The sequence below is a fragment of the Oryctolagus cuniculus genome, chromosome 18, assembly GCF_051225735.1.
Source record: "Oryctolagus cuniculus isolate XC-2025 breed Fujian yellow rabbit chromosome 18, ASM5122573v1, whole genome shotgun sequence".
Classification (NCBI taxonomy): Eukaryota; Metazoa; Chordata; class Mammalia; order Lagomorpha; family Leporidae; genus Oryctolagus; species Oryctolagus cuniculus.
In genome coordinates, this window is record NC_142884.1 from 79,522,811 (window position 1) to 79,550,801 (window position 27,991).

General features: G+C 57.4%; 2 protein-coding genes and 1 long non-coding RNA gene across 33 annotated transcripts in view; 2 read left to right on the forward strand and 1 right to left on the reverse strand.

The window, feature by feature from the left end:
• On the forward strand, nucleotides 1-27,064 carry DEF8 (differentially expressed in FDCP 8 homolog). Of its 28 annotated transcripts, none has more exons than XR_011384143.2 (13): nucleotides 1-129; nucleotides 4,813-4,945; nucleotides 5,509-5,606; nucleotides 7,945-8,094; nucleotides 9,223-9,364; nucleotides 11,210-11,374; nucleotides 11,896-12,023; nucleotides 12,192-12,305; nucleotides 13,932-14,012; nucleotides 14,799-14,939; nucleotides 15,067-15,176; nucleotides 16,606-16,824; nucleotides 18,434-18,658. XR_011384143.2 is itself a non-coding variant. In XM_070062876.2 (12 exons), the coding sequence occupies exons 2-12, from the start codon at nucleotides 4,822-4,824 to the stop codon at nucleotides 16,706-16,708; spliced, it is 1,350 nt and encodes a 449-aa protein (XP_069918977.1). In that variant the 5' UTR covers nucleotides 1-129; nucleotides 4,813-4,821; the 3' UTR covers nucleotides 16,709-18,658. The 28 variants fall into 28 exon arrangements, 10 of the variants coding, with proteins under 10 accessions (XP_069918977.1, XP_051684909.1, XP_089175946.1 ...); XR_011384144.2 differs by having other exon boundaries at nucleotides 14,805-14,939; XR_011384142.2 differs by having other exon boundaries at nucleotides 92-303.
• On the reverse strand, nucleotides 20,365-21,717 carry LOC149121049 (uncharacterized). The gene is made up of 2 exons (XR_016225058.1): nucleotides 21,023-21,717; nucleotides 20,365-20,887 (listed from the first exon to the last, which is right to left on the reverse strand). It is a non-coding gene; the product is annotated as an uncharacterized LOC149121049 (long non-coding RNA).
• The window catches only part of LOC100342095 (mitochondrial inner membrane m-AAA protease component AFG3L1), a 44,113-nt gene continuing 37,816 nt past the window's right edge, over nucleotides 21,695-27,991 (forward strand). For 2 of the 4 annotated variants that reach the window (XM_008251958.5, XM_051828945.3), the window contains exon 1: nucleotides 21,745-21,935. In XM_008251958.5, the coding sequence (XP_008250180.3) occupies nucleotides 21,866-21,935 (70 nt within the window). In that variant the 5' untranslated portion in view covers nucleotides 21,745-21,865. Of the gene's footprint in view, nucleotides 21,936-27,021; nucleotides 27,113-27,991 lie in introns of all 4 variants that reach the window. The other 2 variants (XM_008251957.5, XM_008251956.5) reach the window with 2 other exon arrangements.

Below are 27,991 nucleotides of genomic sequence, written 5' to 3' on the forward strand. Positions count from 1 at the left end.
GCTCGGTGGGGCGGGCGCGGGTGTCGTGAGCCTCCCGGCCGCAGGGGGCAGCAACGCGCAGCCCGGCGGGACCCGGAGCGGCGAGCGCGGCGCCGCGGGGGGCGATGCAGCCAGGGCGGCGGCGGTCAGGTGAGCGGCGCGCGGGCCTGGGGCGGGCCCGGGGTGCCGGGGCGCGGGAGCACCCTCGGCCGCGCGGGCGCAGAACCGGCTCCAGCGCTGTGCAAGGCCCGGTGAGCCAGAGACCTGCGCGGCCCTCGGAGACGCTGGGCCACCCGGAGCCTCGGTCTCAGCGTCCCGCAATGGGTGGGTGCGGTGGCAGAGGGCAGGGCGGGGGCTCCAGAGCAAGCGCGCGCCGCGGGGACCTGCGGGGCCCTGCGGGGCCCTGCGGGGCCCAGGGCGCTCACAGGCCGGCAGTCCTCGCCCCGCACGCCCTGGGCCCCGGAAGCCTCCTGCCGGCCGGGAGCAGACGGGGCGCCCCGCGGCAGACGGGGGTCCGGGGGGGTTCCGTGTTGAGGTGGTGGCGCGGCGCTGGCCCCTCGGGCCGCCCCTACCCGCCGTTCCGGGCGCGGGTTCCGGGGTTGCAGGCATCCAGCTCCGCGTGCGGGGAAGACGCGGCGGGGTCGCCGCACCCGCAGGTAGCCTCCCTTAGCCCAGCGCGATTGTGCAGCCTGCGTAGAGGTCGGAGGGTGGCTCCCGCATCCCCTGCCTCCTCCAGCCCGGTGCCCCGCTCCCGCCCCCCCAGGCCTAGTGCCCGCTCGGGGGTGGACGAGAGCCGCTGTTTCCTGCGCGTCGCGGTCAGGGAACTGCCCCTGCCCCTGTTGGCCTTGAAGCTGGAGGCCACATTCTCACTGTTCTGAGGATATTTACTTTTGTGTATGTATGTGTATGACTGACAGAGAGAGGTCTTTTCTCTAAATGCCCACAGTAGCTGGGGCTGGCAGGTACAGAGCTTGGGACTGGCTGGCACCGGGCGCCCAGCGGGGCAGTGCTGACGCTCGGTGAGGCGCTGCCCGGCTGACTGGGCACTGCTCTAAAGCTGAGACACCGAAGCCGGTTAGGAAAGCACACGGTGCATCCCAGGTCCCCTCGTGGGTGACAGGAACCCCATCACCTGTGCCAGCTCTGCTGTCACCTGGGTCTGTGTCAGCACAGTTCAGGCCCCCTTGTGGGTGACAGGGACCCTATCACCTGAGCCCCTCTGCTGTGGCCTGGGTCTGTGTCAGCACAGTCCAGGCCCCCTCGTGGGTGACAGGGACCCCATCACCTGAGCCCCCCTGCTGTCTCCTGAGGTCTGCATTAGTGGAGCTGAGACTCAGACCCAGCATTCTGAGGTGGTAGGTGGGCTTCCCCAGTGTGTTTCGAGGCCACATGTCCACCCCTTGGTTCCTTTGGGCTGGGTACCAGAGCTTGATGGCTACAGTTTGCATAGCAGGGACTGTGGGTCTGGCCTCCCTGGCATGCACACATCCTGCTTCTCTCTGACACATAGGTGAGGAATTGCGGTTTCAGCTCTCACTAGGAGACACAGAATTTAAATCAGGCTGCTTGATTTTTATTTTCAAAGAGTTATTTATTTACTTGAAAGTCTGAGTTACAGAGAGAAAAGGAGAGAGAGCGAGAGATCTTCCATGCTCTGGTTCACTCCCCAAATGGCCAGGCAGGCAGAAGCCAGGAGCTTCCTCCAGGTCTCCCATGTGGGTGCAGGGGTCCAAGCACTTGGGCCATCTTCTAGTGCTTTCCCAGGCCCATGTTAACAGGGAGCTGGATTGGAAGTGGAGCAGGTGGGATACTGGTTACCTGCTGTGCCGCAGGGCTGGCCCCAATCATTTGGTTCTTAAGGGTAACAGTGGTAATAGTTATTAAGTTGTGGCTGATACTCGGAGTGTTTGCTCTGTGCTGATGGGTGCCCTTGGAACTTTGTATTAACCAGTCTTTCCTGTAACTGTGTATGTTGCCATTGTAATTCCCATTTGGGGCATGAGCAATTGGAAGCAGAGAAAGGTTTACTAATTTCCAGGAGGTCACACTGCTAGGAGCTGGCAGGCCTGGGTTTCAGATAGGGCCGCAGGCTGCTGGGTTACTGGGTAACCAGTGGGGATCTGGGACGGAAACCTCCGTCCCAGTAACAGTGGTGTAGACAGGTCTATTGTGTGTCACTTGAGTGGAATCCACTCCGTGAGTCACCTGCAGTATGGTCATTCTGCCACCTTCATTTGAGGCCGCTAGGTCACACCTCGGGGTGTCTGCCCCACCTTCACCGTTTCGTCTGTGTCCCAGCCGGCAGCAGCCTCTCCCTTCGAGGGCAGTTCCCCAAAGTCTTGCATGTTCTTCCTGTTCCTGTCCTATTACCACACCTAGTGCAGAAGAGGCCGGGAAACCATGTGACAAACCAGCAATGAGGGCTCCCAGCTCTGGAGGGAGGGATGTGAATATCGGGATGGCTTTTTCTGCACTGTGGGTCTTCTCTGGGGAGGTTCTGGGCACCAGGGGTCCGCCTCTCACCCCACCGTCCTGTGTGGTCCATCCAGAGTCATCAGGCAGTAGGGGAGAGAGGAGAGACTCGGGTCCTCGGTGCCTCCCAGTCAGCAGGTGCCAGGTCCCACCAGACTGGAGCTTCTGTTCAGTCACACACAGTACAGAGGCTTCACAGGCAGGAGGGCTCCATGGGTGCTGGGTGGCCCTGACTCCAGTGTCAGCCCTGCATGGGCTTGGGTGGTGCTGCCTTATTCCGCTGCCACCAGATGACTGCCTCAGATCTCAGCTCCCACACCACTGGGCTCTTTGTTTTTGGGGAAAGGTGTTAGGAGAAGAGTTCCGGAATTGATTGTCTTTTATCATTGTGAGTTATTTCAGACTGTAATGGGTGCAGAGAAAGCTAACGAACACTTGTGTACTTTCGGCACAGCTTAAAAGAAGAATGCTACTGAGAATTTAATTATGTATTCTTTTTTTTTTTTTTTTTTTGACAGGCAGAGTGGACAGTGAGAGAGAGAGACAGAGAGAAAGGTCTTCCTTTGCCGTTGGTTTACCCTCTAATGGCCGCCACGGCTGGCGTGCTGTGGCCGGCGCACCGCGCTGATCCGATGGCAGGAGCCAGGTGCTTCTCCTGGTCTCCCATGGGGTGCAGGGCCCAAGCACTTGGGCCATCCTCCGCTGCACTCCCTGGCCACAGCAGAGGGCTGGCCTGGAAGAGGGGCAACCGGGACAGAATCTGGCGCCCCGACTGGGACTAGAACCCGGTGTGCCGGCGCCGCAAGGTGGAGGATTAGCCTAGTGAGCCGCGGCGCTGGCCTTAATTATGTATTCTTAAAAATTTTTTGAGAGGCACAGCGAGAGAGAGAAGGAGTATGCCCATGTGCTGGTTCACTCCACAAATGCCTGCAGTGAGAACTGGGCCAGGCTAAGCTGGGCGCTGGGGTCTTGGTCCAGGTCTCCTGCCTGGAAGGCAGGGACTCAGCTGCTTCAGCCATCACTGCTGCCTCCTAGGGTCTGCGGTGGCGAGAAGCTGGGATTGGGAGGTGGAGGCTGCGCTCTGATGGGGGGCACAGGCCACACTCTGATGGGGGACACAGGCCGTGCTCTGATGGGGGACACAGGCCATACTCTGATGGGGGGCACAGGCCACGCTCTGATGGGGGACACAGGCCACGCTCTGATGGGGGGCACAGGCCACACTCTGATGGGGGACACAGGCCGTGCTCTGATGGGGGACACAGGCCACACTCTGATGGGGGGCACAGGCCACGCTCTGATGGGGGACACAGGCCATGCTCTGATGGGGGACACAGGCCACGCTCTGATGGGGGACACAGGCCACACTCTGATGGGGGACACAGGCCACGCTCTGATGGGGGACACAGGCCACACTCTGATAGGGGACACAGGTCACACTCTGATGGGGGTCACAGGCCACGCTCTGATGGGGGACACAGGCCACGCTCTGATGGGGGACACAGGCCTCCAGGCTGCCAGCTCACATCCCTGAGGGCTTCCTTTGTGTGCACTTTACCCTCACAATGATCCATTTGTGGGAGAGGAAGAGAGGCAGAGAGAGGCTGTGGAATGTGCCCAGCCAGGACCAGGCTGGACACTGCTTATGCTGCCCCTGCTGGGCCCAGTCAGCCCAGCCCAGGGAGGGGAGAAGCAGTTACGGATCTGTGACTCCTGCAGGTGGTGAGCTAGGCACCTGCCTCTCCCCTGACCCCAAGGCTGCCTCAGCCGTGTCCTGATCGGGGGCCTAGACCCAGGCCCCAGGTGCCAGTGTAGACGGCGCTGGTGAAAGTTGCTCCAGGTGCTGACAGTTCCAGGAGTGGGAGTGTGGTGGGCCCTGCTCAGGGTCACCCCCTGGTTGTAGGCCTGGACCCTGGCGTTGGCTCCAGAGCATCAACACTGAGCCCTGTGGTGGAAGCCATGGTTTTGGGCTGCTCTTGTCTTGAGTCAGGAAAGAGGAACCCAGTACCAGGAGATGGGACTCATGGGCATGGACTGATGGCCAGGGTGGGGCTGAGAGGGGCATCCAAGGCCTGGGGAGGAGCCTGGATTCTAGACGGTGTGGCTGGGGACCCTTGGGTGGGTCATGTGCCCACATGCTATGTATGGGGCGGGCACCAGTGCTGCGGGCTCCTCTGCTACCAGTGGGGGCCTCGGTGGTGGCCACTGAGATGGCCTGTGGAACGGGCTGAGGTTCAAGGCTGTGGGGGGGTGGCTGTCATCCTCCCACCCCCAGGAAAGTAGCACAGGAAGAGGGGTGGGGAGAAGCGATGGTCCACGCGAGCCTGGGCGCTGAGCCCTCACCCCTGCTTGGCCCCACAGGGCGATGCTATGGAATATGATGAGAAGCTGGCCCGGTTCCGGCAGGCCCACCTCAACCCTTTCAACAAGCAGCTCGGGCCGCGGCAGCATGAGCAGGGGCCTCGTGAGGAGGTCTTGGAAGTTGCTTCTGAAGGTGGGTGCGGAGGCGGGGCAGGGCTGGGCCCTTGGACCCCTGCCCAGCCCCCACCCTCCCTGGACCCTGCTGGCCTTGCCAGGGGGCAGGGCCTCGCTGTGGAATCACTCTCCTGCTCCTTAGCTGGCTTCTGCTCCTCCCCTGGGACGCATGCTTCTGAGGAGGGGATCTGTGTCTCATCAGTCTCTACTGCGTCCCAGGGCCCAGCACGCAGCAGGTGCAGTGAACTCAGAGCCAAGATCTGGGGGTCAGGAGGCTGTGGGGGGCTGTGACCCAGGGGTACAGAGAGCCATGCTGAGGTTCCTGGGTTTCGCAGTGCAGGCTTCCAGTGTCCTGTCTTCACTCGGCGCGTTTATACGGGGGTTCCTGCTGGGAAGTTGGGGCGTCTTTCAGCACTTTATTTTTTGGTGGCTGTTTGCTGCCTGCACCAGCAGCTGCGTTCCTTTGCAAGTGCCAGGTGGACAGCCGCTCCCTGCAGTGCCTCCTCCCTGAGGGATGTGGGCAAGTGGGGCAGACCGGCCCCTCTCTCCGCTGCCCTGCACACCTGTGCCCTCTTCCTTTAGAGACCCTGCCCGAGCTGCCCCTGGGGGAGCCGGAGTTCCGCTGCACTGAGCGCGTGATGGACCTGGGGCTGTCTGAAGACCACTTTTCCCGGCCTGTGGTGAGGTTTGGGGTCTGGGGGGCAGGGGATGGGTGGGCTGGGCTGTGTCTCACGTGTTGGTGGTGGAGCAGTCCTTGGGCCTGACTCCACGCTCAGAGCCCGTTTGAGGGCCGCTGGAGACGTCCTGGGCGAGGCTTGGAGACGTGGGCCTGCCCCTCTCCCCAGCCCCAGGTCCTTGAGAAGCAGATGTGACAGTTGGATCTGCTGGGGTTCTCTGGAATCCTGTGGACATGCTGCAAGGTGAGGGTGGGGGACAGAGAGAGAGAAGCCGCCTGCCTGCTTCCCGCAACCTCTGCACCTCTTGTTGATTTGTTCTATATTCTGTTCACAGAATGCTTATTCTGAAGAAAAGCAATAAAAGGGCTCAGTTTTTTACAAAAAGTTTGTAAGGCTTTTAATTTTTAGAAACTCTGTAGAAACATTGAAGTGTAGCTTAAGTGAAAAGGATTCAGGGCAGGCAGTCGCCTGTGCCCCACACCAGCCTGCCTGCCTCTGCTTCTGGTGCAGCTCCCTGCTGATGCACCTGGGAGGCAGAGGCGATGAGGCCTGCAGCACTCGGGTCCCTGCCACCCCCACGGGCGACCTGGAGGGAGGCGCAGGCGCCTGGCTCCCGCCTGGTCCAGCCCAGCTCTTATACACGTTTGGGGAATGAAGCAGCAGATGGGAGATCTCTGTCACTCTGCCTTTCAAGCCATAACTAAATAAATAAATAAATAATTCTTTTTTTATTTTTTATTTTTTTGACAGGCAGAGTGGACAGTGAGAGAGAGAGACAGAGAGAAAGGTCTTCCTTTGCCGTTGGTTCACCCTCCACAATGGCTGCCGCGGCCAGTGCGCTGCGGCCAGCGCACCGCGCTGATCCGATGGCAGGAGCCAGGAGCCAGGTGCTTTTCCTGGTCTCCCATGGGGTGCAGGGCCCAAGCACCTGGGCCATCCTCCACTGCACTCCCTGGCCACAGCAGAGGGCTGGCCTGGAAGAGGGGCAACCGGGACAGAATCCGGCGCCCTGACCAGGACTAGAACCTGGTGTGCCAGCGCCGCTAGGTGGAGGATTAGCCTAGTGAGCCGCGGCGCCGGCCAATAAATAATTCTTTTAAGAAGAGTGAAATAAAGCCGGCGCCGTGGCTCAATAGGCTAATCCTCCACCTTGCGGCGCCGGCATACCGGGTTCTAGTCCCGGTTGGGGCGCCGGATTCTGTCCCGGTTGCCCCTCTTCCAGGCCAGCTCTCTGCTATGGCCAGGGAGTGCAGTGGAGGATGGCCCAGGTGCTTGGGCCCTGCACCCCATGGGAGACCAGGAAAAGCACCTGGATCCTGGCTCCTGCCATCGGATCAGCGCGGTGCGCCGGCTGCAGCGGCGGCCATTGGAGGGTGAACCAACGGCAAAGGAAGACCTTTCTGTCTCTCTCTCTCTCTCACTGTCCACTCTGCCTGTCAAAAAAAAAAAAAAAAAAAAAAAGAGTGAAATAAAGAGCCAGGAGCCCCCAGTTGGAACCCACTTTTCACCTCGTCTGTGCCTTCCAGCTTTGCACGTACAGCTGCATATTCCGTATTTGTATTTTGTGTCTTTTGTAGCATTTTTGAGCCCTTTCTTTCAGCCATGGCGTGAGCTCCCAGGAGGAGGGGCAGGGTGCTGCTCCTCAGTACTGGCTCTCTAGTGCACAAACGGAAGAGGGCTTGGCTCCCGAGGACAGTCAGCCCACGCTCCCTCTAGTGCACAAACGGAAGAGGGCTTGGCTCCCGAGGACAGTCAGCCCACGCTCCCTCTAGTGCACAAACGGAAGAGGGCTTGGCTCCCGAGGACAGTCAGCCCACGCTCCCAGGCGTCGTCCCCAGTAACATCTGGGTGTTTCTGAGTCTGGGGGCTTGGCAGGGGCCTGAGCTGCGGGGCCACTGTGTGGTGAAAGCAGCCGGAAGATCTGGGTCTTGGCGGTGGGGGGCCCTTCCAGGCTACCTTGCTGGTGTCTGCCTGAGCTTGAAACTTAGGCTGGTGGCCACTTCCTGTTCAGGCCAGCAAGCATCGTTTCCCCAGCTGTTCTCTGAGGGGAAGCTCTTTAGAAGCCAGTGAAGTGGCATAGCTGGAAAGGCAGCTGGGTTTCTGGAAGGAGGAAGTCACCTTGGAGAGCGCCTGAGAGGCCTCTCGGAGGACGGGTCCAGCTGGGTGGGCGTTCTTACCCTGCTGCTCACTCCCAGAGGCCTGAAGCAGCTTCTGGCTCCTGGGCTTCTGTTTCCTCATCTGGGTGGAGGTCCGTTGTGGGTCTGAGTGGTGATGGGCCCAGCCTCGACACGGAGAGCCTGTAGTGGGCCCCTGACTGTCGTTCCTGCCCCCACCCGGGCAGGGTCTGTTCCTGGCTTCTGACATCCAGCAGCTGCGGCAGGCCATTGAGGAGTGCAAGCAGCTGATTCTGGAGCTGCCCGAGCAGTCGGAGCAGCAGAAGGATGCCGTGGTGCGGCTCATCCACCTCCGGCTGAAGCTGCAGGAGCTGAAGGTGGGTGCTGCGTGGAGGGGCTGGGGCCAGGGCTGGGGCGGGAAGCGGGGCGCCAGGGGCAGCCTCTGGGGTCTCCCTCCAGGGCCAGGGCTGGAGCGGGAAGCGGGGCGCAAGGGGCAGCCTCTGGGGTCTCCCTCTAGGCCTGAGAGGCTGAGGCAGAGAGGTAGCAAGAAAGGCAGGGGAATGAGAGGGCCCCTGGCCCTACGTGCAGGTTATTTCTTTGTTATTCTAGACCCCTCTTGGCTGCAGGGGGCAGAAGCCGCTTCAGTAGCTTCAGTTGAAGGAAGAGAGTGTTTACCTTGTTAGCTGCAAGCCCCTCCGGCTGCGTCAGACCTCGCCCTGGTGGCTGAGCTGCCATGGCAGAGGTGGCCTCCCCTGGCGTGGTGGTCCTGCACAGATGAGCGCTTCCCTTTCTCAGGGTGAGGGTCAGTCCTGGGCCAGCTCTGGGTCACTGGCTCCCCGCTAAAGTGTCTGACCTCAGGGTGGGAGAGATGGTGTCCCCTAAGGGAGGCAGGAGGGGTAGTAGGTCCCAGGGCTCAGGGTGCAGACGTGGTGTCCCCTAAGGGAGACAGGAGGAGGGGCAGTGGGTTCTAGGGCTCAGAAGCTACGGGGTGGTGGTGGTGGTGGTGGTGGTGGTGGTGGTGGTCCACCTGGTCCCCTGGGAATTCTAGGTGGCATATTCGGTAGGGATTAGGTGGGGCCATGGAGACGTGTGATTTTCTTCACATAAAAATCCCATAGGCGGTCGGTGCAGGGTCCATGTGGCAGCAGATGGCGTTGGAAGTCTTTTGCCGGTCTGCCAGTCCCTGGGGAAACCCAAGATGGGGTCTGCATCCAGCTGGCAGTAGGGGGGAGGCAGGGAGGCCGTGTCATTCCTGCTCACGTGCCGATGGCCCCAGTGCAGTCCCACCTAGCTGCAGGGGATGCTGGGAAGGTGGTGTGTTAGCTGGTTGACCCACACAGAGGGGTGGTGGTTCTGTTGCTGAAGGGGAAAGAGGACCTGGCCTTGGATTCAAGCTCAGTCTGCTACAAGTGTTGCCTGTAAGAAATGCACTGAGGGGCTTGTGTGGTGGGGAAGGCGCTGCAGCCCAGCCCACCAGGGACCACGCTCTGGCCCTCTGTCTGCAGGACCCCAGTGAGGACGAGCCCAATATCCGAGTCCTCCTCCAGCACCGTTTCTACAAGGAGAAGAGCAAGAGTGTCAAGCAGACCTGCGACAAGTGCAACACCATCATCTGGGGGCTCATCCAGACCTGGTACACCTGCACAGGTGGGCCTAGGTGGAGACAGGTGCTGCTGGTCCCCAGGGCAGGGCAGAGCAGCTCAGAGCTCTGCGTCCATGTCTGGGTTGTGTTCAGGGATGCCAGAGACCAGAAGCTCACTGCTGTCACTGGGCTCACTTCACGGCTGTGCTGTGTGCCCTGCAAGTGTTCTCTGGACACACGAGGCTGTGGCCACCACACTGGACTGTGCTGCTCTGGATAAGAAGTCAGACTGGTAAATGCCAGACATAGCACAGCGAAGAGAAGCAGGGAATGGCTTGTGTGGGGGATGGAGTGGGCACCACGTAAGGGTGGAATGAAGAGGCATCATTGTGTTCAAGCTGACACTTGGCAGTCCAGGAATGAGCATAGGAATGCAGGAGCCCCATGTTGGAGGCCCTGTGGTCGCTGGGTGTCCAGTGTGCAGAGAGCAGTGTGGTTGGGGCGCTGCTTGAGGGGAGGTATGGTAGGGTCGGCCTCAGAGGTGGCTGCTGGACACACTTAGGGTTTAAAAAAAGAATATTTATTGATTTGAAAGGTTGAGTTACAAGGAGAGAGGGAGGGAGAAACAGAGAGATGGATCTTATGTCTGCTGGTTCACTCTCCAGTGGCCGCAATGCCTAGAGCTGGGCCAAACCAAAGCCAGGAGCTTCTTCTGGGTCTCCCACATGGGTGTAGAGGCCCAAGCACTTGGGCTGCCATCTGCTGCTTTCCCAGGTGCATTAGCAGGGAGCTGGATCAGAGGCAGAGCAGCTGAGCATCAAACCAGCCTTCATTTGGGATGCTGGTGCTGAAGTGAAGGTGGTGGCTTAACTTGCCATAGCGCCGGCCCCATACTTGTTTTTTTTTTTTTTTTTTAAGATTTGTTTATTTAAGAGTTAGAGGTACAGAGAGGCAGAGAGAGAGGTCTTCCATTCTCTGGTTCACTCCTCAAATGGCTGTAGTGGCCAGAGCTGGGCTGATCCGAAGCCAGGAGCCTGTAGCTTCTTGGGTCTCCCACGCAGGTGCAGGGGCCCAAGGGCTTGGGCCATCTTCTGCTGGCTTCTTAGGCCAAAGCAGGGAGCTGGATCAGCAGTGGAGCAGCCGGGACTCAAACCACTTGCACCACTTTATCTGCTATGCCATGGTGCAGGCCCCTACACTTAGGTTTTAATAGTGGACTGGAAGAGGGAGGGCAAAGGTGGGAGGCGAGGGTGGTGGCACTCTGGAGGTGGCTGAGGTTTGGAAAGGGGGTGTGACCCAGGATGGGAAGCTGGGGGCAGGGTGGAGACAGAAGAAGAGGGACTGCATGTGGACAGCTGGGCTTTGGTGGGTGGGGATGGCGGGGTGGTCCCCAGGTGTGGAGATTGGAGTTAAGAGGGTCGGAGGTTGGGGACATGAAGTCTTGCAGGTTCTGAGATCTGTTGTGGGAGCAGAAGGCTATGAGTGGACCTGGGTGTCTGAGTAGAGGCTGCAGGGCAGGGCTGGCTGGAGGCCAGCGTGGGCTGGATGGTTCCTACTCCCTGCTGCTGCCTTTTGAAGACGTATTTGTTTAAAAGGCAGAAAGGGAGATCTTTGTCCACTGACTCACTCTCCAAATGCCCACGACAGCCAGGGCTGAGCCAGGCCAAAGCCAAGAGCCAGTCACTCCATCCTGGTCTCCCGTGTGGGTGGCAGGGCCCGTGCACTTGTGTAGTCCTCTGCTGTCTTCCCGGGTGCATGAGCAGGAAGGCGGATCAGAAGCACAGCAGTTGGAGCTAGAGCCAGCACGCCAGTCCAGGGTGCCGGCATCGCAGGTGGTGGCCCAAGCTGCTGTACCACGACCCCAGCCCCACCCGTCTCTGAGAGGTTTGTGACTGTTTTTCCCGCTCCAGGGTGTTGCTACCGGTGTCACAGCAAGTGCTTGAACCTCATCTCCAAGCCCTGTGTGAGCTCCAAAGTCAGCCATCAAGCTGAGTACGAGCTGAACATCTGCCCTGAGACAGGGCTGGACAGCCAGGATTACCGCTGTGCCGAGTGCCGGGCACCCATCTCTCTGCGTGAGTGCTGGTGGGGACAGAGTGAGATGGGGCTGTGGTCGGGACAGCTGGGCACAGCCCTGAGACAGGGCTGGACGGCCAGGATTACCGCTGTGCCGAGTGCTGGTGGGGACAGAGTGAGATGGGGCTGTGGTCGGGGCAGCTGGGCACGCAGGCACCCAGCAGGCAGCTGAGCAGATCTGTGGGTGCAGCCATGCCTGCTTGTCCTCAGCAAGGGAGAGGGACTGGTAGGGGCATTGTTTTCTGTTCCCACTCAGTCAGACTGAGGTTCCAGCTGTCTCGTGACTTGCCCAGGTCATCTGCCTGTGGGGCTGGGGCCTGGCTCAGCGTCTGTGTGGCTTTCTTTTACAGACAGGGCCTGGGAAAGTGCGCGGTAGTCATGTGTGTGCTGTGGCCCCTCGGGAGTCCTGTGGCAGTGACACGGGGACTGGCTGAGGTCTCCTGGCCTGCGGAGTCTGTCCCTGCAGGCTGTGAGAGGGGAAATGGGAGCCGGGAGTCTGACCTCACACCCACCCCTGCAGGGGGTGTGCCCAGTGAGGCGCGGCAGTGCGACTACACCGGCCAGTACTACTGCAGCCACTGCCACTGGAATGACCTGGCCGTCATCCCTGCACGGGTCGTGCACAACTGGGACTTCGAGCCCCGCAAGGTGCTGGTCTGGAGGGCAGGGTCTCAGCTCTGGGGAGGCAGAGCCAGTCTGCAGATGGCAGAGGGGGGAGCTGGGATGGGGTAAAGGTGAGGGTGGAGATCCCTGTTCCCTGAGTGGCTGGGAGGGGGGCGTGACCCCCCAGGGGCAGTCACTCGGCCATGCCCCTAGGTGTCTCGCTGCAGCATGCGCTACCTGGCACTCATGGTGTCCCGGCCAGTGCTCAGGCTCCGGGAGATCAACCCTCTGCTGTTCAGTTACGTGGAGGAGCTCGTGGAGATCCGGGTAAGGCTGAGGGCCCCAGCGGTGGGCAGGGCTGTCGCCTCAGGCACCTGTGGGGGCTGCGGCACGTTCTGAGCCTGGGCACTCCTTTGGATTGAAAATGCCAGAGCTACTTCCGTTAGCGATTGGATGTCAGGCATGGAGGCAATTTTAAATTGTCTAGTAGCCACATGAAATAAGTGAAATGAAACCAGGTGAGGTTAATTTTAATAGTATATTTTATTTAACACCATACATCTGAAAGATTCTTTCAGTGTGCAAGCAATATACAGAATTGTTGAGATAGTTCATGTTTTTTTTTTTTTTTTTTTTTGACAGGCAGAGTGGACAGTGAGAGAGAGAGACAGAGAGAGAAAGGTCTTCCTTTTGCCGTTGGTTCACCCTCCAATGGCTGCTGTGGCTGGCGCACTGTGCCGATCCGAAGCCAGGAGCCAGGTGCTTCTCCTGGTCTCCCATGGGGTGCAGGGCCCAAGCACTTGGGCCATCCTCCACTGCACTCCTGGGCCACAGCAGAGAGCTGGACTGGAAGAGGAGCAACCGGGACAGAGTCCGGCGCCCCGACCGGGACTAGAACCCGGGGTGCCGGCGCCACAAGCTGAGGATTAGCCTATTGAGCTGTGGTGCCAGCCACTTTTTTTTTTTTTTTAAGATTTATTTATTTATTGAAAGGCAGAGTTATAGATGGAGAGAGGGCGACAGAGGGGACTTCCATCTGCTGGTTCACCCCTCAAATGGCCACAATGACCAGAGCTGGGCCAATCCGGAGCCAGGAGCTTCTTCTGGGTCTTGCACGTGGGTGCAGGGGCCCAAGGATTTGGGCCATCTTCTGCTGTGTGCTTGGGCCATAGCAGAGAGCTGGATCGGAAGTAGAGCAGCTGGCCTTGAACCAGTGCCCATATGGGATGCCGGTGCTGCAGAGTTGCTTAACCTACTGTGCCCCGGTGCTAGCCCTGAAGTTTTACATTTCTTTTCCGTGTCACATCTTTGAATTCCAGCGTGTATTCTACTCTCAAGGTGTCTCAGTTCAGACCAGACACTTTTGGTGCTCAGTAGCCACTCTCTTAGCCAGGAGTGAGGGAGGAGGGAGGGCAGGGGCCAAGTCAGACTGGTGCTACAGTCCAGACAGGAGATGACAGAGTCTTGCGCAAGGTAGTGGAAAGGGGTTAATTGCATTTTATGGACTGAAACTGAGCGAGTTGACCTGCCACGGGCTCACGGTTGACGAGGGATGTGGGTTTTGAAAGGCAGTCTAGTCTGGCTCAGGGTGTCAGATGGAGCCCCGTGCTGGCCCTGGGGCTGCCGGCTCCCAGGTAGGTGGCTTCTGTGCCTGTGGGGCTGTGCTGGGCTCAGGTCAAGTAAATGGTGGATTTGGCAGACAGTGATAAATGATAAATGAACCTCGGGCTCCTGCATAGCCCGGGAGCTGTGATTTGAACTTGAGCTTGGCCAGAGACTTCAGGTCTGGGTCCATCCTCAGGTCTTTCAAAGCCCCTTCCCTGCCCCTTAGTGACCCTGTGTCACCCAGAGGACGAGGTGGGTGACCACAGATTGCCCATGAACCGGCGCAGGCGTGGCGGCAGGGCCACCCCTGCGTCCTGGCTGAGGCCTTCCCCCTCTGCTCATCTGCAGAAGCTGCGCCAGGACATTTTGCTCATGAAGCCTTACTTCATCACCTGCAAGGAGGCCATGGAGGCACGTCTGCTGCTGCAGGTCAGATCGCCAGAGGCACCGGCCCCGGGCTGGGAACTCAGAGCAAGTAGGGCGGTGGGCACACCTCACACTCGGCTCTCTCTGTACTTTGCTGTTAGTCGAGTTCCTCCAGAACTCTGCCCAAGAAGTATTAGGTGTGAAATAAGTGAACAGGTGTTCTGCCTTCAGAAGCATTCTCGTTAGAGAAGCCGGTGTTGTCCCGTTGGGCTCCATGAGAGTCTGCACGGGGCTGGACCTGGTGAGCCTTCTCGGGCGGGACTGCCACCAGCACGGCTTTCAGGGCTCACCTATTTGTTTAGTCAGTATTCACAGATGCTGTTCTAGATTCTGGGGAGCAGTGAACAACCTAAGCAGGAATCCTTGCCTCCCAGAGCACCCATCAGGCAGGGGAGCCGAGACAGATAAGGTGATGTGTGGGTGGCGAGCCCTGTGGGGGAGAGAACGCAGGGAAGGGATGGGGCCTGTGGGGGTTGGGGGGCCGCGCCCAGCTGGCAAGGGAAGGGGCAAGCTGGAGCAACGGGGGGCAGCGAGGTGACCAGCATGGGGTGCCGAGGGGCGTGGAGCGTGGAGCGTGGCAGGAGGCCTTCAGGTGAGGGATCGCGGGCCTGGGCCCGTCTTCACCTGCTGGCTTTCTCAGGTTCCTGGATTCTGCTGTCAGGGCCCAGACGCCATTTGAAGCTTGGGCTTCCTCGAGCACTCTGAGCCCTGACAGTGGGAGCGGCTGTGGGTGAGGACTGGGGAGGGGCCCTCACCTGTGCTGGGGTCACAGCCTCTGCAACTTGGCAGCTCCAGGACCGGCAGCATTTTGTGGAGAACGACGAGATGTACTCTGTCCAGGACCTCCTGGACGTCCACATGGGCCGCCTTGGCTGCTCACTCACCGAGATCCACACGCTCTTTGCCAAGCACATCAAGCTGGACTGCGAGGTGGGTCGCCCCCTGCCCCCCATCTGGATGGCTGGGATGAGCGGGAGCGAAAGCTCAGCCCTGTCCCTGGCCTCAGAGGACTCTTCAAGGTTGGCATTTACCTGCCTCCGTCCCCAATCTCCTCCAGCGGTGCCAGGCCAAGGGCTTCGTGTGTGAGCTCTGCCGAGAGGGGGACGTGCTGTTCCCGTTTGACAGCCACACGTCTGTGTGCACCGACTGCTCCGCCGTTTTCCACAGGTGGGTGTGGACAGAACTTCCCTCAGACTGAGTGCTGCCCCTCCCCTCTGCCTCAGCCCTGTTGACCTTGTGTGAGCCTGCACGCCTTCCCCTGAGGCAGACAGGCAGACAGAAAGGTATTTGGGTCTTTGCTGATCCTGCAGTTGATGACGTAATTAAAAGTTCCATCAGGAGTGGACATCTGTGGGGCTGGGGAGCATGAACCCCTAAAGGCCCGCCTCGGCCAGCATCCAAACTGCTTCCTTTCTCCATCAGGATTGAAGTCGCTCTTTCAGGGCTGGTATAGGCCACAAGTCCGTGCGGTACTTAGTTCCTGGCACCCTTAGTGTCTTGGTAGTTTTTCAAAGTGTCCCTAGACCAAAAGAAATACCTAGCATGTTTTGTTAAGTGCTTACACTCAAACAGTGTTGTAAGTTTATGGCCATAAAGATTTGGTGGCTGTTTAGAAAGATCGTCCACACACATTACAAGAGAAATAGTTTAGTTTCTTTCTTCGAGAAGCACAATTCCTTACCTCCAGAGCCCTGCACACCTTCTCAAACCTGCCGTCAGACAGGACATACCAGCCCTGTCTGTCCACACTGTTTTGCCTGGCGTTTTCTCTTTAACACAGTGACTGCCAAAACCTTGCCTTTGCAATGCTAGGGTGTTACAGAAGGGGCTGCCACAGACACTGATGTGGGCTGTGAGCTTCCTGGAGAGAGTGCTTTGTGTGGTATCTGACAGATGTGTTCTCAAAGACCCGACTGAGGCGGCGGTGCCCTGGGGTGCCTCGATACATAGTTTGGGAACCTTGAGTGGGAGCTGTGCACACAGTGTTGAAGGCAGGTGCTAGTAGCTGACTGAGAGCTCAGAGCCTGGGTGTGACCTGGGAGCGTGCACTGTCCTGGTGGTGGGCAGTGTGAATACCCACCCCATGGGAGAGGCAAGTGCTCCCCTCACACAGGCCTCACAGCCGCGCAGAGTGTGATCCCTGCACTTGCCCTGCATCTGCCCTGTGGTAGCACCTAATCCCATCTCCCTGCCTGCTGCCCTGTGTGGGGGATAATGGGAGTGTATGAAGATTCAGTGGCAGAATTTTTCTTTTTCATTTAAAGATTTATTTATTTATTTGAAAGGCACAGTTGGAGGGAGGAAGAGAGAGGGAGGGGGAGAGAGAGAGAGACGTCTGGCCCATATTCTGGTTTACTTCCCAAAGCCAAAGCCAGGAACTCCATCCAGGTCTCTTGGGTGGGTACATGGGCCCAAGCTGCTTTCCCAAGTGCATAGCAGAGAGCTGCATCAGAGGTAGGGCAGGCAGGATTTGAACCAGCACCCATATGGGACACCAGCACTGCAGACGGCAGCTTAGCCCGCTGCTCCGCAATGCTGGCCCCTCAGTGCTAGAATTTTCTGTGCAGAGAGCCCCAACCTGTCTTCCCACCCCCAGGGACTGCTACTATGACAACTCGACCACGTGTCCCAAGTGTGCCCGGCTCACCCTACGGAAGCAGTCGCTCTTCCAGGAGCCTGGTCCAGAGGAGGATGCTTAGAGCACTGGGGGACAGCACCCACCTTGCTGGGTATTGCCAAAGTCAAGGTGTCCATTCTGCTCTGGAGACCCCTTGGGGTGCAGCCCTTGGACCTCTTCACCCCTGCTGGACCAGAGGTGGGTGAGCAGTTCTCACAAGGACCATCATCGCCCACGTGTTTGCTGGGACTCTGGTAGCTGCATTTCTGTTACTGGGTGTGCAGCGATGAGGGGTTGCTATGTGGTCTCTGCCCCTCTCCCACTGCTGGACTCCGAGGGGAGAAGGGAAGGACTTCTCGCCTCCTCCGTGGCATACAGCCCCTCCATTCACCTGGGGCCAAGGCTTCTGGGCCCTAGAGATACCCTTGCATTAGTCCTGGCCTCCTTGGCGACTGTTTAGGCTGAGACCCACAGGGAGGTTCAGAGGAGTGGCCTTTAACAGCTGAGCGTGCTGGCTGTGCACAGCAGCCCCAGGCTTCTGTTTTACCTTCAGTCGCTGGGTTGGGTTCTATTCAGAGGCTCCAAGCCACCCCCGCCCCCTGGCCCGCACCCCTGGCCAATCTGAGGGTTTCTGGATGTTGCTGACGGCTGTTCATGATCGTTCCTGACAGACCTGGCCCCGCCCCGCCCCGCCCCAGCCAAGCCTCCAGTGTGCACTGTCAGTGCTGTCTGCACTACAGGGGGGGGAGGGGCTGTGGAACTTGCCCTGCTGCGTGCAATGCTGCTGTTCCGCCATGGCCCAGCCCACCTTGTCCTGGTGCTCCAAGCTGGCAGCTGGGGGTTTCAGCCCAAGGAGGGTGTCCCATGCTCCAGTGTGTGGCAGAGACTCTGCCCGGGGAGGTTGGAGGTTAGGCAGAAGGGTAGGCCTGAGTGGCAGTTGGTGAAACCAGCTCTGCCTCAGAGGCGCTCCATCCTTCTGCCATTGTGCGCTGAGATGACCAGCCAGGAGCTTCCTGTTTGGACGCCAGAGGTCAGAAGCTGGGAGCATGTGCTCAAGGGAACCCCTGACAGGTGGTTGCTCGCCCCATGTGGAGGGTGCCCTGGACACGGGGTGGGATGGGGCACACTGGGGCTCAGTGTTTGCACTTTACGAGTCCTGAGGTTGTGGGGGCTATGGGGAGGGATGCTTCAGGACGCAGCTTCCCAATCTCTCACCCCTAGGAAGCGGGGGCTGCTTGTGTCTGCCTTTTTCCTCATTGCCCTGGACTGTGCTTGGCTGTTGATGCACATGGCCAACACCTGGGCAGTGGCAGAGGCCATCATAACCTTTGACCAGGAGGCCCAAGAGGAGACCTCAGCCAGAACAGTCAGCTTAGCTGGCTGGCCCATGTAAGGAATCTGTCACCTTTCTCTTGCCCCTTGCCGTCAGGGCTGTTTAGCAAAGCTCTTGCTGTGTTTTCTGTTTCCATGCCTGGAGAATGGAGATCGCAGTGTGCACCTATCTCAGGGTAGAACAGTGAGAGGATCGAGAGTGTGACGTGAGGCTGAATCACAGTGGGCTTCTCTTTCCTCTGGGACTGGAGAGGGGATTAAAGACCAAATGCCCTTTTCCTACACCCCTAGTCTGTGCATCTCTCACGACTGCATCACATGTCTGTCATGTGGGTATCTCCTGTGTAGTCAACATCACATTACTCATTATAAATCACTGTGCCCATAGAAAACGTTATTATGCTGGCATTTATTGGATAAAGGGTTGGGGCCCATTTTTTTAATACCCTCCCCCACCCCATGCCTCCTCCACCAGCACCTCCTCTCCACCTGCCCTTTCTGGATGATAAAGCCTGTAAACTGAATCATGGGTAGGTTCTGTGAGCCTGCAGTATAGAAGAACCTAGCAGTGAACTGAATTACATGGCCAGCGTCTTACAGAAGAAAGGACAGCTAAGCGTGGCCCCACGGCGTGGACCAGGCTGGCCTGAGAGTTGCAGCAATGCCACTGTCACTGTTTCATTAAATATGTGTTCTCAGACTTTCTCTGTGTGGTGAATCTGGGACAAAGCCAAGACTGTCAACTTAAAAACTCACTGCCTTCCTTATCTAGTGGAGTAAAATGTTACTTGGGGCGAGCTCAAATTTCCTGAGTGGGAGAGAGGGGGATGTTGATGTCAGACCAAGGAGTGAGTGCGAGACAGTTTAGAGGAACATGTTCCCGAGCCTTCGCTTCTGAAACGACATCACAGGCTTCCTGGGGTCGCCGGGGCTCCAGGGAGCATGTCGCACGCCTGGAACACAAGGAGTATTCAGTAAATAGAAGCTGTGTCTTCTGTGTCTAGCATCCTCTTGTGGGAAGGAAGGGCTGTCTCCTTAACTCCACAGTGACACTGACCGCAGATTACAGCAGAGTCAGCAAAGGCTCCATCTAGTGCCGGGAGCATCTTTGATCTTCCCAAGCTGGGCCCACTGACGGGACCCTCACTGTAGCTCAGGGCCATTCCTGTTCTCCTTGCGTAGGTGTCATTGTTTTCAGAGTCATTTATTTGAAAGGCAGAGAGAGGAAGATAGAAAACTTAGCAGATCACTCCCCAAACGGCCACAACAGCCAGGTCTGGGCTAGTCAGCAGCCAGGAGCTCATCCTGGTCTCCCACATGAGCGGCAGGGGCCCAAGGACTTGGGCCGTCTCCTGCCTCCCCAGGTGCATTAGCAGGGAGCTGGATGGGGAGCAAAGCAGCAGGGACTTGAATCAGTGCTCCAGCACAGGATGCGGTTATCCCAAGTGGTGGCTTAACCCACTGCACCACAGTGCCCACCTCAGGTATTATCATCATTAAAAAGTTTACTTGATTTGAGAGACTGAGACACTGCTCCCATCTGCTGGTTCATTTCCCAAATGCCCACAACAGCTGCGACTAAGGCCAAAATGAGGAGCCAGGAAATCCATCTAGGTATCCCATGTGGATGGCAGGGGTCCAGGCACTTAAGCCATCACCTGCTGCCTCCCTGTGCATCAGCAGGAAGCCGGATCAGAAGTGAACCAGCACTCTGATACGGGATGGCGGCATTGCCAAGTGGTGGCTTAGCCCCTGCACCACATTGCCACTCCCCTCTTTTATTTATTTATTTATTTGAAAGAGCTACACAGAGAGAGGAGAGGCAGAGAGAGAGAGAGAGGTCTTCCATCCGTCTGATGGTTCACTCCCCAAATGGCCTCAACGGCCGGAGCTGTGCCGATCCGAAGCCAGGAGCTTCTTCCAGGTCTCCCACGTGGGTGCAGGGGCCCAAGGACTTAGGTCACCTTCCACTGCTTTCCCAGGCCATAGCAGAGAGCCAGATCGGAGGAGAAGCAGCCGGGACTAGAACCAGTGCCCACATGGGATGCCGGCGCCCCAGGCCAGGGCTTTAACCCGCTGCGCCACAGCGCCGGCCCCATCCCCTCTGTTTTGTTTACATTTTTATATGGCCAGGTTAAAGTTTTCTTCATTTCATTTACATTTGACTGTCATACACAGCTTTCTTTATAGCCACCCAGTTTTTTTTTTTTTTTTTTTTTTGCATGGTTTAACTTTTGCGCTTAGAGCCCTGATCATTTGGAGTCTGTTCTTGTGTATGCTGTGAGGTATGGATCCCAGTTTTTCTTCCTTTTTAAAAAATTTTATTTATTTAGGATTCAGTTTTAGCCTTTTCCAAATGGTTCACTGGTTTCCACCACTGTAAACAAAGTACTAGATATTTCTAGATTTTCTGTTTTTTTCTAAGACTTTAAAATTTATTTGAGAGGTAGAGTTACAGAGAAAAAGGTCTTCCTTCTGCTGGTTCACTCCCCCAGTGGCTGCAATGGCCAGAGCTGTGCTGCTCCGAAGCCAGGAGCTTCCTCTGGTCTCCCATTATGGTGCAGGGCCCAAGCATTTGGGCCATCGTTCACTGCTTTCCTAGGCTGGATTGAAGTGGAGCACCCGAGTCCCGAACCAGCACCCATATGGGATGCCAGTACTTCTAATGTGACGTCGAGGGTACCTGCTGTCCATCCCCTTTTGGCAGTTGAGGGCCCTCTCACCAGGCATTTCTGCCCCCCAGCCGTGTCTCAGGTCCAGGAGGGCTGTGCTTGCTCTGCTCCCTCCCGAACTTGGCAGAGAAAATGGGCTGCGCGGGGAAGCAGGTGGAGGGCGTCCACCCGCCGCCTAGTTCTGGTTCACTCGGAGGCGGGCGGCGGGGGCTATTCCTAGCCGGGCGCGCTCACTCCTGCCAGCCCTGCGATCCCGCCTGAGGGGCCGGGCGCGCTCCCGCCGGCCAGCCCTGCGATCCCGCCTGAGGGGCCGGGCGCGCTCCCGCCGGCCAGCCCTGCGTTCCCGCCTGAGGGGCCGGGCGCGCTCCCGCCGGCCAGCCCTGCGATCCCGCCTGAGGGGCCGGGCGCGCTCCCGCCGGCCAGCCCTGCGTTCTCGGGCGCAGGACCGGCGTGCGCTCTAGTGGTACCAGAGCAGCCGCCCAGCGGCCCGCAGCGACCATCCACGAAGGGAACAACACGGCACACTGCGTCCCGGGTCAGCTCCCGTGTTCCAGGCTCAGGGTGGCGGATGGAGCCGCATCCGAAGCGTCTTTTTTTTTTTTTTTTTTTAAATCTGAAAGGCAGTTACATAGAGGCAGAGAGAGGTCGTCCATCCACTGGCCCACTCCCCAGATGGCCAGAACTGCAGGAGCTGCGCCGATCCTTAGCCTGGAGCTCGGCGCTTCTTCCGGGTCTCCCACGCGGATGCAGGAACTCAAGGACTTGGGCCACCTTCTGCGCTCCCAGGCCGCCAGCAGGGAGCTGGATCGAAGTGGAGCGGCCCGGACTCGAACCAGCGCCCATATGGGATGCTGGCACTGCAGGCCGCGGCCTTACCCGCTATGCCACAGAACAGATGTCCACTCTCGCGAGCCGCTTCCCGTGGAGGACCCCGGAAGTGAGCGTCCCTGGAGACCTCCGAGGCGCAGTGTCCCCAGGCGCTGGGCATCCCCTTAGCGTCTTGCCGGACTCGGCCGCCGGGCGCGCTCCCGATCGGATGCATCAATACTCAGGCGGTAACGTGGACACCTAAAGCGAAGGGCCGCCCGGGCGCGGGGGCGTGGCCCCGTGAGGACCCGTTTGCTGCAGCCTGCGCGTGCGCGCGCTCGGGCCGGGCGGGGTCGGGGGATGTTGCGCCGGCTGGTGGCCGCAACCGGGGGTCGAGCGGTGGCAGCGCCGCTCGCCGTGTTGTGGCGATGCGGTTGCGGCCCCGGACATGGCAAGACGGCCGGGACCGGTGTGAGGGCTCTCGGCGTTGCCCGGCAGGTAAGCAGCGAGGCGCTGCCTCTGGTTCCGGGCTGTGGTCTGTGGTTTTCGATTGGCGCCGCCGTGACGTCATCTCCCTGCGTCTGCCATGGCCGGAAAAGCGGCGGGAATTGGCGACTGGGGCTGCACCCGTGTGGGGTGGTTCCGACCGCGGCCACTTCGCAGTGTCCGTGACTGTTGGCGGTCGCTCCCAGCCTGAACCTACTGGATCCATTTGTCCACCGAGCACGCCCCCACCCACTTCCCACATTCTCGCCGCCTGCCGGGCCCTCGGCCGGCTGTTCTGAGGGGCCGGGCGCGCTCCCGCCGGCCAGCCCTGGGATCCCGTCTGAGGGGCCGGGCGCGCTCCCGCCGGCCAGTCCTGGGATCCCGACCAGGAGCCGGGCGCGCTCACTCCTGCCAGCCCTGCGTTCCCGTCTGAGGGGCCGGGCGCGCTCCCGCCGGCCAGTCCTGGGATCCCGCCTGAGGGGCCGGGCGCGCTCCCGCCGGCCAGCCCTGTGTTCTCGCCTGAGGGGCCGGGCGCGCTCCCGCCGGCCAGCCCTGCGATCCCGCCTGAGGGGCCGGGCGCGCTCCCGCCAGCCAGTCCTGGGATCCCGCGGAGGGGCCGGGCGCGCTCCCGCCGGCCAGCCCTGCGATCCCGCCTGAGGGGCCGGGCGCGCTCCCGCCGGCCAGCCCTGCGATCCCGCCTGAGGGGCCGGGCGCGCTCCCGCCGGCCAGCCCTGCGGCCCTGGCCCGAGTGCCCCCTCCCGGACTTCGCAGCAGCAGCGTTGGAGTTGCAAGTTTACTGCCTTTGGCTGAGTACAGCTGTCGTGTTCTGCGTGGGCAGACTAAGGCAGGGGTTACTGGAAGGTGGTGATGCCAGGAGGGGCAGGGCCTCATAGGCCTGATGAGTCTTCACCCGTGTGCTGTGTGTGAGTCTGTGTTACAGACAAAGGGCACCTGGTTCCTGATCTGACTGGGAAGACACTATGGTGTGCCGAGCTTCACAGCTTAGCTTTGCACAAACTAGTCTAACAAGCTTTATATAGTGTGAGCTGTGAATTGATTTGCCAAAACTAAACTCCAAGATGGGAGAGTAGATCATTGTTTAAACTTACAGTGACAACTACATTGCACCTGAGTAGCTCCACTAACAAAATCATTAAAAGAGGCCGGCGCCGCGGCTCACTAGGCTAATCCTCCGCCTAGAGCACCGGCACCCCGGGTTCTAGTCCCGGTCGAGGCGCCGGATTCTGTCCCGGTTGCCCCTCTTCCAGGCCAGCTCTCTGCTGTGGCCTGGGAAGGCAGTGGAGGATGGCCCAGGTCCTTGGGCCCTGCACCCGCATGGGAGACCCGGAGAAGCACCTGGCTCCTGGCTTCGGATCAGCGCGGTGCACCGGCCGCGGCGGCCATTGGAGGGTGAACCAACGGAAAAGGAGGACCTTTCTCTCTGTCTGTCTCTCTCACTGTCCACTCTGCCTGTCAAATAAATAAATAAATAAATAACAATTAAAAAAACCAAAATCATTAAAAGATTGCATCATGAATTAAACAAATGGGGTGGGGGAGCACCTTGTGGCATAGCAGGTTAAGCCACTGCGTGGGATGCCTTCATCCTGTGTTAGAGTGCTGGCTGTTCCATGTTTCCCATCCAGCTTCCTGCTGATATGCCTGGGAGGCAGCAGGTGATGGTCCAGGTGCTTGGGTTCCTGCCTTTCACGTGTGAGACCTGAATGGAGTTCGTGGCTTCTGACTGCTATGGTAGACATTTGGAGAGTGCATCAGCAGATGGAAGATTGCTCCCTGTCTCTCCCTTTCTTTGTCACTCTGCCTTTCAAATAAATAAATCTTTTAAAAAACAACAAGGAATTGCAAGTTTTATCAAGTTTGGAGGCCTGAAGCACTTTGTACTTGTAGGGATATAGGCTGCCTGGCGTATGTTGAGCTGCTAGCGTCAGAGCTGCTGTCTTTTTGGGGTAGACCTGGAGAAGTCCTGGGAGATTGGGCACCAGAGTTCTCATCCCATACCTGCCATGACTAGTTGTATTAGTTTTTTTTTTTTTTTTTTTTTTTTTTTTTTTTTTTTTGACAGGCAGAGTGGACAGTGAGATAGAGAGACAGAGAGAGAAAGGTCTTCCTTTTGCCGTTGGTTCACCCTCCAATGGCCGCCGCTGCAGCTGGCGCACCGCGCTGATCCGATGGCAGGAGCCAGGAGCCAGGTGCTTTTCCTGGTCTCCCATGGGGTGCAGGGCCCAAGCACCTGGGCCATCCTCCACTGCACTCCCTGGCCATAGCAGAGAGCTGGCCTGGAAGAGGGGCAACCGGGACAGAATCCGGCACCCCGACCGGGACTAGAACCCGGTGTGCCGGCGCCGCAAGGTGGAGGATTAGCCTATTGAGCCACGGCGCCGGCCCTCTTTTTTTTTTTTTTTTTGACAGGCAGAGTGGACAGTGAGAGAGAGAGACAGAGAGAAAGGTCTTCCTTTTGCCGTTGGTTCACCCTCCAATGGCCGCCGTGGCCGGCGCGCTGCGGCCAGTGCACCGTGCTGATCCGATGGCAGGAGCCAGGAGCCAGGTGCTTTTCCTGGTCTCCCATGGGGTGCAGGGCCCAAGCACCTGGGCCATCCTCCACTGCACTCCCTGGCCACAGCAGAGAGCTGGCCTGGAAGAGGGGCAACCGGGACAGAATCCGGCGCCCCAACCGGGACTAGAACCCGGTGTGCCAGCGCCGCTAGGCGGAGGATTAGCCTAGTGAGCCGCGGCGCCGGCCCTAGTTTTTGCTTTTCTCCTTGTGCAGTGGGTGTGACAGCTCCTACTCTCAGGACAGTTGGTGAGGATTGAAAGAGATAATTAAGATGTACCTGGTGCCTGCTGGTGCCCAGTAATGACCACCTTTTATTCTTTTGGCTTTTGATAGGGATATCTGAGTAGTTTATTTAATTAACAAGTTACTAGTTGGGGAGCAGATTTACTTTGGGATGGTAGCACAGAACCTGTCTCACCCTGGATGTTGACTCAGCGGCTGTCATCACCTGCAGGTCCAGTTTCATTATGGTAAAATATTGGGGACAATTCACTTTCTTTAGTTATGTTGGGACTTTGGTTAATACAATTAATATTGGGTTAGTGAGTGTACTTGGATTTTTAAATTTATTTTTTGAAAAAGGTTTATATATTTCAAAAGCAGAGTTGCAGAGAGGAGAGACAGAAGGAGGGAGGGAGGGAGGGAGAGAGAGAGAGAAGGAGAGAAGGAGAGAGGGAGAGACATCTTCCATCTGATGGTTCATTCCCCAAATAGCCACAAGGGTCAGGGGCTGGGCTAGGCCAAAGCCAGGAGCTTCTTCTGGATCTCCCACATGGGTACAAGGGCCCAGGTACTTGGGCCCTCTTCCTCTGCTTTTCCCAGGTACATTAGGAGGGAGCTGGATCAGAAATGGACACGAATGGGCGCACCCTGTAGGCTGCTGCTTAACCAGCTATGCCACAGCACTGCCCCTAATATATTATTATTATTTTTTAGCATGTTATCCTTTATTGTAGTAGTTTTTGTTGTAGTGGATTTTGACTGGTAATAGCCAAAAAAAATTTAAAAATCACTATTCTTATCTTTAAATAATGTATTAAGTGGTGTTAGCAGCTAATGGTAAAAAACTAGTATTTTCCTTTCTGAGGACTAAAGAAAATGAAAGGGGGTCTGGCAGATTATTTGCTTTATTGGCCTGTTAGAAACATCACCCCTTGCCTGACCAAGATGCATCATACTCTCTCTCTCAGCATGTCAATTTCATGAACTTTTAGTCTTTTTTTTTTTTTGTAGTTTTTCTTTTCTTTTCTTTTCTTTTATTTATGTATATATATATTTTTTAATTTTTTGACAGGCAGAGTGGACAGTGAGAGAGAGAGACAGAGAGAAAGGTCTTCCTTGCCGTTGGTTCACCCTCCAGTGGCCGCCGCGGCCGGCGCACCGCGCTGATCCGATGGCAGGAGCCAGGTACTTATCCTGGTCTCCCATGGGGTGCAGGGCCCAAGGACTTGGGCTATCCTCCACTGCACTCCCTGGCTACAGCAGAGAGCTGGCCTGGAAGAGGGGCAACCGGGACAGAATCCGGCACCCCGACCGGGACTAGAACCCGGTGTGCCAGCGCCGCTAGGTGGAGGATTAGCCTATTGAGCCACGGCGCCGGCTTTTTTTTTTTTTTTTTTTTTTTTTTTTTTAAGATACATTTATTTGAAAGAGTTATGGTGGGGAGAGAGGGAGGAAGATATCTTTCATCTGCTGCTGCACTCCCCAAATGACTGCAATGCTGGGGCTGGGCCAGACCAAAGCCAAGAGCCTGGAATTGCATCCTGGTCTCTTATGTGGGTGCAGGAGCCCAAACACTTGGGCCATCTTCTGCTGCTTTCCCAGGCTCATTAGCAGGGAGCTGGATGAGAAGTGGAGTACCCGGGATTCAAACCTGTGCTCATATGAGATGCCAGTGGCACAGGTGGTGGCTTAACCCATTATGTTACAACACTGGCTCTGAGGTTTTAGTGTTTTTTTTTTTTTTTAATTTAAGATTTATTTATTTATTTGAAAGTCAGAGTTATACAGAGAGAGGAAAGGCAGAGAGAGAGAGAGAGAGAGAGGGCTTCCATCCACTGGTTCACTCCCCAATTGGCTGCAATGGCCGGAGCTGTGCCGATCCAAAGCCAGGAGCCAGGAGCTTCTTCTGGGCCTCCCATGAGGGTGCAGGGACCCAGGGACTTGGGCCATCTTCTACTGCTTTCCCAGGCCATAGCAGAGAGCTGGATTGGAAGTGGAGCAGCCGGGTCTCGAACCGACACTCATATGGGATGCCGGTGCTTCAGGTCAGGGCATTAACCTGCTGTGCCACAGCGCCAGCCCCGGTTTTAGTCTTAAAATTGTGTTTTGAAGCGGTAATGTTTTAAGTTACTAAAATTATCTCGGGCTAGAAATGGCTGTTTTTTTGCTTTCCTTGCTATTGGAGACTATATACATTTTTTTTTTTTTATTTCTGAAGTGAATTTGATTTCTGTTCATCTTATTTGAATCATATTGGCAGCAGACTCAGGAGGCTCATGAGTGAATGCTTTGTGGTTGCAGTGCCTCCAGGGGATCCGCTTCCAGCAGCTGCTTGTGCAGACGAGACTGAACTCATCGTTTTCCCAGCAGCTGTGTGCAAGACCACCCAAAGGTACCTGTGTTTCTCCTGCTGTCATCGGCAACATGAGGTTTACAGGAGTGCGTGTGACCTCATCAGGGTGTGTGTCCCACAGGGACACAGGGCAACTTGGAATGCCCTGTCAGCGTTGTCTGGCTTCCATGTGAGCCACATGGCAGCACCTTCCCCATGCCTTCATGGTTTTGGTTTTCAGTGAGGCTGGCAAGAGAGAAGCTCTTTCAGAAGGAAGTGCCAGACACATCTGGACGACATGGGAACAAACCTTTGTTTCTGCATATCTGGGTCTGAGTACCAGCCAGGCCTCATGTTTGGAAGATAAAACAGACTGTGCAGGCTTAGAGTGCATTTGTCCATTTGAAAAAATTTTTTTTTCTTAATTCTTTAGGTCAGGCTATGGTGATGGCTCAAATAGTTGGGTTCCTGCCATTTGCGTGGGATCCTGGGATTGAGTTTCCAGCTTCTGGCTTCAGCCTAGCCCAGCCGTGGCCATTGTGATATAGAGGGAGTGAACCAGCAGGTGGGAGATCTCTATCTCAAATAAATAAAAATAACTGAAAAATTATAGGTTGAAAAGTGTTCCTCCTCTCTGAATTCGCTTGCTCTACAAAATTATATGTAATGCTTTTCTTTCTTTTAAAAGTTTTATTTATTTATTTGAAAGTCAGAGTTATACAGAGACAGGAGAGGCAGAGAGAGAGGTCTTCCATCTGCTGGTTCACTCCCCAATTGACTGTAATAGCCAGAATGTGCCGATCCGAAGCCAGGAGCCAGGAGCTTCTTCCAGGTCTCTCATGCAGGTGCAGGGGCCCAGGGACTAGGGCCATCCTCTACTGCTTTTCCAGGCCCTAGCAGAGAGCAGGATCTGAAGTGGAGCAGCCAGTACTCGAATCA